The 10,309-nt window shown below is 40.3% G+C and overlaps 1 protein-coding gene across 1 annotated transcript in view; it reads right to left on the reverse strand.

Moving 5' to 3' along the window:
• LOC106807875 (hemocytin-like) overlaps window positions 1-9,750 on the reverse strand; it is a 62,784-nt gene extending 53,034 nt beyond the window's left edge. Inside the window, exons 1-15 of the mRNA XM_014810366.1 lie at window positions 9,508-9,750; window positions 9,023-9,111; window positions 8,446-8,472; window positions 8,095-8,170; window positions 7,485-7,606; window positions 7,121-7,213; window positions 6,792-6,983; window positions 6,495-6,530; window positions 5,965-6,213; window positions 3,466-3,617; window positions 2,822-2,966; window positions 2,318-2,451; window positions 1,804-1,966; window positions 1,393-1,624; window positions 785-954 (exon numbers count right to left, since the gene is read on the reverse strand). Of these exons, the coding sequence (XP_014665852.1) occupies window positions 785-954; window positions 1,393-1,624; window positions 1,804-1,966; window positions 2,318-2,451; window positions 2,822-2,966; window positions 3,466-3,617; window positions 5,965-6,213; window positions 6,495-6,530; window positions 6,792-6,983; window positions 7,121-7,213; window positions 7,485-7,606; window positions 8,095-8,170; window positions 8,446-8,472; window positions 9,023-9,111; window positions 9,508-9,581 (1,954 nt within the window). The 5' untranslated portion in view covers window positions 9,582-9,750. The remainder of the gene's footprint in view (window positions 1-784; window positions 955-1,392; window positions 1,625-1,803; window positions 1,967-2,317; window positions 2,452-2,821; window positions 2,967-3,465; window positions 3,618-5,964; window positions 6,214-6,494; window positions 6,531-6,791; window positions 6,984-7,120; window positions 7,214-7,484; window positions 7,607-8,094; window positions 8,171-8,445; window positions 8,473-9,022; window positions 9,112-9,507) is intronic.
• Window positions 9,751-10,309: the final 559 nt, after the last annotated feature.

A 10,309-nucleotide genomic window follows, 5' to 3' on the forward strand; every position in this document is an offset into this window, starting at 1 on the left:
TCTTTTTGCAGTGCGATTAAAGATCGAATACATTTCAAAACTAAATAACTCTCAATCCAAAAACAAAACTGATCAAGAAACATCGTTTCGCTAACCGAAACGCATTCAATTCCGCGTTCTCCATATCCGCCAATCGTAAACGTTTTCCCTGCGGTCACGTGCAGCCAATCCGCGGCCTCGGCTACTTGGTACAAGACGACGCACGTGAGTTCGCGTCCGGTGACGTAGCGTGGACAGGGCAGCGCCCCGCACGCCGCCTCGACGACGTACCACAGCCCGCCGTCAACGCTCGTCACGCCACCTGGTTTCACATCCGGATCTTCGTCGACGCAGACGAAGTTCGTGCGGCCCTTGTGCGTGGTGTGTTCAGATGCGAGGTACCTGCGAGGACGAGAACGCGGGTAAGAGACGATGACGATGACGATGACGATGACGATAACGATGACGATGACGATGACGATGACGATGACGACGACGACGCTCGAGGTGAAGTGTGAATGTAGCGAGTGATACCATCAACGTCGTCATGTGTGTGTGTGTGTGTGTGTGTGTGTGTGTGTGCGTGTGCGAGTGCGTGTGTGCGTGCGTGTGTGTGTGTGTATGTATGTATGCGTGCGTGCGTGCGTGTGTGTGTGCGTGCGTGTGTGTGTGTGTGTGTGTGTGTGTGTGTGTTTGTGTGCGTGCGTGCGTGCGTGCGTGAGTGCGTCCGTATATGCGTGTGCGTGTGCGCGCGTGTGGGCGGGCGGGCGTACGGGAGTGCTCGTGCGAATTGAAGAACACTTACCAGGATTTGCTAATTCCACGGAGAAGGTGTCGTTATGTATTAGGTAATAGGTACAGGATCCTCGGAAACTGTATTTAGTGCCGTCAAATGTCGTGAAGTGGGCTCCGACTACACTGCAACGTGCTTCACATTTCTTCGCTGTGCATAGCCACCTGCCTCCTGCACACTCACTGCAAGAGCACACAACGGGACCAATAAAACATATACAAAACACGGTAGTGGGTGTGCTACCCCCATCAGCATGGAATGCAAACTCATTGCATGATGCATGGAATGACCATCTGTCAACGGGCAGAGGTGTAGGTAGCATTTTATATAATAGTCATAGGTGGAAGAATGCTAGGCTGTAAGATTTTACAATGGCAAGGTCGTCATCAAACGAATTATGAGAACAAGAATGCGGTAAAAATTTCATCCTAAATGCGTTGAGAGTAAACAATGAAATTACTTTTCTGTAAAGCCGTGTTTTCAGCGGTAGTTTACTTCAAACTCTCTGGAACCAATCGCTTTATTATAACACTATTAGCAGACAGAGTAACTAGCACGCAATAATGACTACACGTTCTGCAGCTGCGCTGCTTTTCAGTAGGCGAAATCATACCGCTTACCAACGATTGCAGTCTTGATCGATAGTAGAACCAGATGGATAGTCGGTTCCTTGGTAGAAGCAGGGACATTCCACCTGTCGAACACACCTACCATCAAGTAGGACTGACCCAGAGGGGCAATGACACCCCTCTACACAGTGATCATCCTCGCAGTCATAAACCTGACCTCGACACGATCTGGGGCACGACGTGCCGCACGAGTTGTATTCCATGCCAGCGGAGCAATCCATCGCTAAATTAAATGAAGCACGTTATTATATTGTCTGCTAATACTGCCTGTGCCGCTGCTAAAGACGGCGCTGCAGTCGCTGCAACTGCGGTAACAATGGCGACAACAATCGCTTGGTTTCCGATGAGCAATATAATCATTCAAATCGACGCTAATCGTGCAATGCTCGCAGTATTACTTACGGCACAGATCCGTCTTTCGCCACGTGAATGCTAACGATGGATTCATACGGAAACATTCGCGGAAATACGCCTCGAAGCTGAAGCAGAAGCAGTCATCCCTTTCCATGCCACACTTGCACGTGTCCCGCTGGCACGATTCAATGTAGAAAGTAGGATCTAAGACCTGCGAAAATAAAAGAAAATCGAAGTAGAATTAAATGTGGGTTATTTTCATGTTCTATGTGATAGCATTATAGAATAGCGGGTACAGCGTAATATGGTTATAGTTGAAATTTAACTGCAAGAAAATTCTAACATTTTTATTATTATTATTATACCGTGAGGTGTTTTGTTGTCGTTGCAAATTAACCCTGTTAAATGCGTTAAAGCAGCAGGCCACTGATACAGTAAAAATATTCACAGGTTCTCAATTATACAATTAAATATATATAAAATAACTCCAGGTTGGTCATAAATAACTCATAACAATAGTTGGTCCAATCTCCTTCGCGTGGTTCGCAACCAAACTGCTTACGTCGTGGCACGCGGCGTACTCCGTAGACCTTAGCCGGTTACAGGAGGTGCCAGCATTTAGTGCGATACTCATGTCACCCCTGGCAACGACGCTACTGCACTCATTCTCTACGTTCTCCGTATTTGGACATTGATCTGAATTAGGGCAACATAGACAATCATCGACAACATAGAGCATTGACCATAAAATGAAATGACAATGATGAATATTGTTTTTCATAATTACATTTATGGTTGATAGATGGAAAAATGGAAATTGTTGGATAAGGATACGTTGACACAAAAACGCGTATAGCGGCGATTATCTACTTTAATATAATTATAGACCTATTATACAGACACGGCGACTGGCTTAATTCAAATCACTCAATCAATTTAACTTAATTAATTGTACAGCACCTGACGTCGTCATTAGATGACAAGTATGATTTATTGCTCGCGATAATGGATATATAACAAGATTAAGCAGCATTCATTTAGCAGCAGCATTGTTGCCGTCACCCACCTTCGGCAGGGTTCATCTTCCAGCTAGTGGCAAAATCCAGAGGCGATGCTGCTACGCGGCCTTCAATGGTGGTGAAGTCATTGGCGCGATTTTCGTCGAATACGCCGCACAAACCGCACGTCTTGTGCGCAAGGGCGCTCGTTACCTGACCAAACAAGCGAACGGGTTAACGCGATTCGCTCCTCGCGGTTCATTGCTAAGAGCGCTTACTGTTCTAGGACTTATCGATACGTCTATATATGGCCCAGGTAACATTCTAACATTCCCATAAAAAATTTTTGCATGCATAAAATAAAATACATAAAATACGGATGATTCTAGATTCATTGCAAAGACATTAAACAGCCCAACAACACGCTTAAACAAGCCATCTGCCCCTGTACAATGGCAATGATATGCAAACAAAGTTAGATGCCCTGATTAGGCAGGCTCACAGCCCACCTAAACTTTGTTATCAATGAGTTGTTTTCGACGGGAAAATAACATTGAATGAAATCGAAATCGAAGTATTCAGATGTAATCGAAGATACTCATTATATCTGCGAGAAGTACAAAATTACTCTTCATCGTGTGCATAAGTGCACATAAGTGCATAAACAATAAGTTATATGTGAGAGATACGATTGTGGTGCTTGGTAACTCACGTCAATAAAGACAGCTTCCTTTGTGTCCCACCGCAGTCTGAAACCGAAGTCACTTTCCATAATAATCAAGCCTCCTGTCTTCTCCAGAAGAAGACCATTTACTGTCACGGGAATCGCTATGTTCTTGCCATTCACGTAAGCCCCTGGAAATCCTGAATAAACAGTGAATTACATTTGATTGCGGCTTCGTGTGTTATATTATATTATACCAATAAATCGTATATGCTTCGGGTATTACGTACATTACATACTTGTCTATCTCATCACATATTATCGGCATATAACTGACTATAGCCCTACCAAGGTTATTAATTTTAAAGGAGTCGGTCATATAAGCCGTTAGCATTCGTATTTGTCAATTTTCGTGAGGTTTATGACATGAAGAGGACATTAGCGGCAAATCGTAAATCGCCATCACCAGGGCATTACCAAACCAGAACATTTTACAGCATATGTTAAAGAGTTTTTTAAATTTAATTTATACAAATGACGTGATTTTGTCGTGGCCTAGGCGTTGCGCATGCACTTAGTGCGACTAATTGGCATAATTCGGCCGATAATATTATATATATATATATATATATATATATATATATATATATATATATATATATATATATATATATATATATATATATATATATGCTAGTTCATGCCTATACAGACAAACAGACGCATCTATGTACGCATATAGGTCATGTGATAAAAATACAGTACAGAGATATGGCAAATATCTCAAAACAATTCTAACCGGAAATTGACCCAATAATTCAAAAACTTCTAGTGACATTTCCATTAAATGCCAATATGAATATCACTGATAAAATACTCAAAAAATGATAAATGACATCAATTCATGTCACTAAATTATCACCGGTCAATCCCACTTATTAAATAAATGCAGCCATTGAATTCAATTCAAATAGATTGGTGTTACGCAACGAGGCAGATTTTGTGCACTGCGCCTCGTATACACAGGAAGTGGTGTGTTCCTGCTCATATCCTGTAAAATCTCGTCACGGATGTAACCGTGTCGTAGTTTTAGTGATAAATTCAGCCATGCGTTTAAAGCACTAAACGCAACAAGGGGGGTTGATATTACATGGTAGAATTAACATATTAATTTAATTGACGTTATAGAAACGCATCGGTTGCTATCTGCGGAGCGCAAACGATGGTAACTAGCTAGTCTACAAAGGTACGGTAATATAATACATGTTAACTTGGATGACCGATACTCATTCTTTTAATACGCACGTTATTCCGTACGCTGTTTCTGGACGCTGCTCGATGTTTTCAAGATTATGAGAAAATCGTGCAATTTTTTATTATAATACTTGTTTAAACTGCAGCTGTGTATTTTCTACTGGTCTGTCCTTTCTATATGAGAATAAAACTTTTGTGTGTAATATTGTACCATGACACATGTTAAAATATAGTGCAGAAATTGCGAAGCTTTTTAAAATTAGCACTGTGTGCACATCAGCCACGTCGCACCTTGTGTTGTCTGGCGCACCTGCGTTTATGCACACTGCACAGGATGTAACCTGGGAAAGGATGCTAGGCTAATATGCTCTGCTGGCTCGCTGCTTCACTGTGCCACTCATTAACATGCAGTCAGGAGTACCATCCAGGATCATGCACGTGCTTGGTGGCGCATAGTATACATCGAACGCGATAATACAACCGGCTATCGCGGGAGAAGCTCTAAGTAATTTTACTCAAGTAAAATTATGCATGCGTCAAAATACTCACATGTGCGGCGGATTTTCGTTGAGTATTTTGACGCGTGCATAATTTAGTACTAGACGGGCTTAAGTACATACAATCGATGGCGTTATATTTCCCCGGTGTCCATAACTGCTCGTTTGGTCGAAGCAAGCGCGTAGCATTTTCACGGACATATTTGGTGTATCGTAGCATTTACTGTCTATATAACTATCGTTCTAATTTATCTCACTCTATACACGTAGGACACGACCGTTAATGTACGTGATTTTTATCCAAAGCAATTGGTTATACATTGATGAATAAATAACGCAAATAGTGAGTTTCCTGCCGTTAGCGCATATAGGACTGTAATTTTGCTGGCGGATGTGTGTTGGTTGCTGTGGGCTGCTGCAACTATGAACACCAGACAAGGTGCAGCAGCAGCTTCCTTATGTTTAATTTCCTGTGGCTGCCACAGGATGAAGGTGAGCCGGTAGACTGTATCCCACAAAGCTCGCCGACCAGAGTCGTTCTCTATGTATATATATATATATATATATATATATATATGTATATTATATATATATATATAGAGAGAGAGGGGGGGAGGGCGAGAGAGAAAGAGAGGGAGAGAGAGAGACTCGCATACGTCTACCTGCGCCTTAGGAAACCTATAGACGATATCATTTCAGCGCGTAACGCAAAATGTAACAAATATCCGGCATTTGTTTAAACAATTTGTTGACTTCGGCTCTGATGAAAATGTCGATTAAATGTTGCATTAATTACCTGTTATTGGGTTATTTTGGAGGATTACTTCAATTCCAGCAGCATAGACTTTCACGATTCGCTTGCATCGATGCGTGTCTGAGCAGTTGTCGTCATTAGCGACATGGATGGAGAATGAGCTGTCGACACAGTCTTTGGCCAATGCGTATGTGCACTGACCCCTAAAGCTGAAGTTTCTGCCATCAAACGTCCTATAGTGAGTCTGCCCCCAGCTGCTGCAGGTGCCTACATATCTTGACGGTGCCTCACCTGTGATTCACATAAAAATAATCGCTCTAGGAAGGGGAAAATACCGACCAGGAAAGCACCATTGCGTGGTATCGTATATATTATCATATATGTTCAATCAATCATTGAGAACTTATATCTAGGCCTATCTAGTTTCTTCGAATTGAGTTTATTAGGTAACTACGAAGTGTTACTGTTTCGTATATCTTCTCACACATATAAGCGCCCATGTCAATGAAATGTGAAGATTACAGCATGCATAAAAAGCAATTAATAAAATCTCGCATCTAGTTTTGGCTTACCAAGTACGATGTCATTAGCGGATGTGAGAAACGAATCTAGAAACAAAGCGAGATCAATAGTAAATGTTTATCAGTACATTAATATCTAAACCACGTTGATGCACGGTTCACGACTTTAATGTACTTTTTCGTTTACTATCTACCTGTCAATTGTAAGTCAAAAATAAATAAAAAGTAAGTAAGCAAAATGAATAACAAACATACGCACACCAATGGAAGGTAATAATTTTGGTCATTTGGCAATTTCTGTCTATTACAGGTAACCAAGAAAACGGAGGATGATTACTGCGGCCATACCGGTGGGAAGACACCTAGGTACAGATGGTGGATTCCAAGTTCCCTCCAAGTCACACACGTAGGTTTTGGTAACCGGCGTTTCAAATTGATAGCCCTGAGGACAGGACACCTTGCAGGAGCTTTCTCGCTGAGTGTGAGTGCATGATATGTGGCCAATAAAGCCCAGTGTCTTGGTACCACAGTTGGAAGTGGCTGGGTGTTAAAAAGAAATAAAAATTGGCGGTATAGGTACATATAAAAATCAATAGAAAACTGTATTTCCCACATTACAGTTAAATAACAAATATATCATACAGGAGAATTTTATGATTTATAGATTTAATACTCACGGTACTGGCACCGATCTCCTCTGAACTTGGCTGGACAGACGCATTGATTATGCTGGCATTTACCATCATTCAAGCAGTCTATGTCACATACGGCTGCAAAGAATTATCAATAATATTGAAATATAAATATTGCCCATTATTTAGCAGAAAATTAAATATTGTACTGTGAAACTTTATCCAACTTATTACCAATCATCTTCGTCTCTTCCTTGCAGCTGCGCGTAACGCATATACTGTCTCACCGTATAGTATTCTTGTCATTATTGAGCATGAATTTTGTCGCAGTAACGTATATTTTCTAAGCGTGGTGAAGCAAGCTCCTCTAATTCATTACAAGTCCGGTGATAAACTTTGATCATCTTACCTTCACAGTCGGGGAAGGAACTCACAGGTTCCCACCGGCCTATGTAGCTGTTACACTCGCTTACTAACTGAGTTTCTCCCGTGGGGAAGTGGTAACCATCGTGACAGGTCGCTTTACAGCGTCTGCATGACGCATATAAATACATTTGCATTGGATTTATTTGCTTGGGAATGAGTTACAATACACATTATCATATTGTTACGGATTCGATTGTACACAAACACGAATGCCCAATAGAAAATAATCGAATACATATTTTCTATTCAGCTCTTCATTAAAAAGAAGAAGCAGAAGGTGCTCTATTTAAACATAAAATCTCGTGTTTATATATCTTCGTTCAACAATCAACGACGACTAGCAGAAACATACAGTCATAACAAACTGTAGGAAATGGCTCATAAACATGTACCACTGTACAGGAAGAGATAAAAACGCGCTGTGATACCACAAATCGCGTTTTTCGTGCGCTATGTAGCACGTAAATACCCCCATACGCATTCACGTCAGAGTAAACAGTCGTTTATTGTGTGTTCTTCTCGGTAAAACCCCGGTACTCTTGTCTGTCCATTAACAACGTACATTCAAATCGACACCATTGACTAGCGCTTACTTCTTCACGTTGTCACCAGTCGTTGAGCACTCGATCCGAGAATTCTTAGGTGTTATTGGAAATTCGCATATATTTCCTGCAATATTTTATCGGATATAATAACATTACCACAGACAGTTTCGGTTGGGCAACAAATTCTTGTATCACAGCTAGTTTTCCGGAAATATTAAATATGTACTACACACACGCGCCAAAGCATGTAAAATTATTTTTGGAAATTATTAATATATTATTTGGTTAAGCAAAAATGTGAAAAAACGACGTAAAATTAATGTTACACACAACGCGTGTAACGGGCTGTGGACATTTATTTAAATACACTGTGTTCTCGGATCAAAGAATATTCATTACCTAGTATGTCCATGCCACCAGGATGTCCTGAAAACAGATTCCTCTAATTTATTAATTGTTCATCACCATGAAATAGTCTCTTACCGCAAATAGCTTATTAACTGTACGCTGCGGTCTGTTCATTGATGATAAACTATATAAAACGTATCAATTTTATTCAAAATGCCATTGAATTTAGATCAATTATAAAATTTTAACACAATTACTAATGTATGTTTGGACTTCCAAGACCGCAGCATACGAATTTCGTATTATATATACGGACGTCTCTCCGTGGCAGATAGAAAGAGCGTTTGTACAATTCAACCGTATTATATCCCACTTGAAAGGTTTTTTAACAGCATAATTTTCTTATAACAATTTAAATACTATAATAAATTTGGTAACGTACCCTATGTTAATTGATTGAAAAGGTTACGAATATACGTTAAGTGAATTGTAGAAGATATAGACATATAAGCCAAAACAGTATAGCAACAGGAAGGTTTACAACACCGTGCATACTAAATAATTAATACTAGTTGTATATACTAGTTGCTATATTACTGTAGGTGCATGAATTAATAGTAACACGTACCATAGTCCGATTGATAATCGCCTTGTCCTACGGGATAATCCCCTTGCTCCCCATCATATTGGCTAAATTGACTCATATAATCACTGGCACTGAAAAAAAACGTCCCTATAATTATGACGTAGGTCACAAATCGCTTATTACATTACATCAATAATACGCGCGCGTTCCCTCACAATTATGCACACAGTTATATGTATAATGTAGGAATATATAGGAAGTGAATAAACCATGGCAATAACAATTTAATGATATGATATTCATAGTTGTCACGCCCAATAATTACGTAACGTAATACGACTACGTAACATAAAATAACGAGAAACAAGGTTATAGCACAAAACGCAAAATTTAATAACAATGGTAAGCTATGTGCAAATCCTATTGTTTTAGCTACGGCAAACTTTTCAGCATGCTTGGTGCTTATATTCCATTTCATTACATTACGTGCCGTGTAAATTAATTATAACGATATAAGTTATACGTACCCATAACCAGATGATATCACAGAAAAGCAGACGAGCGCCTGGCATAGCCAGGTCCCCGTAATTGTTAGGGCCATCGGTGCCCTGCTGCTTCCCTCCTCACTTTTACTGCACAGTTTGCAGCCGTGGTTTCAGAAGATAGAAATCACTTCTCTCTAGACCTAAACGGGTTTCTCAATATAAACTTCTATAGCACTGTCTGTGCCAGAGGTTCAATTTAAAGAGGATGTGGGAACCGCGAGCGTTGGATTTTATAAACATGGACCTCAACGGATATGTGCCTACATGAAAATGTTTCCGACTTCCCCTCACACCCTGCGTGGCGTATGGCAAGGGGCACCGAGGTGGCTTTCAGGTGGGTCACTGCCAGCTCCTGGTTTATTTCGCGCACTATGTTTAAAATATCACATAACAATTCATGCTATGACAGAGGTTAACTGTTCATAAACGCATTGATACACTGATATTGAAAAACAGGTGATTTGCTATTGCATGGAAGCTTCTAAAATCCTATTTTAAACATTTGCCTAAATTTAATGTTGGTAAATATATTTTTAAAACAAACTAACTTTTTATTAAAAACTATATACATGCTTTTGTTGCTAACCCCCTACATGATAGGTCATGTGTACCCTTACAATCGTAACTATTAAAATAAGACATGAATGAAACTATTACATAATTTTGATAAAGTGTTATTTTAGATTTCCAATAAATCCTTTACGACCCCATATCCCTACCTGCAGTAAACCATCATCCCGGATGGAGTGTAGGTAGGTAATGTATGTGCGATGTGTTTTCAACA

The sequence above is a fragment of the Priapulus caudatus genome, unplaced genomic scaffold (genome assembly GCF_000485595.1).
Source record: "Priapulus caudatus unplaced genomic scaffold, Priapulus_caudatus-5.0.1 Scaffold239, whole genome shotgun sequence".
In the NCBI taxonomy this organism is placed as follows: domain Eukaryota; kingdom Metazoa; phylum Priapulida; class Priapulimorpha; order Priapulimorphida; family Priapulidae; genus Priapulus; species Priapulus caudatus.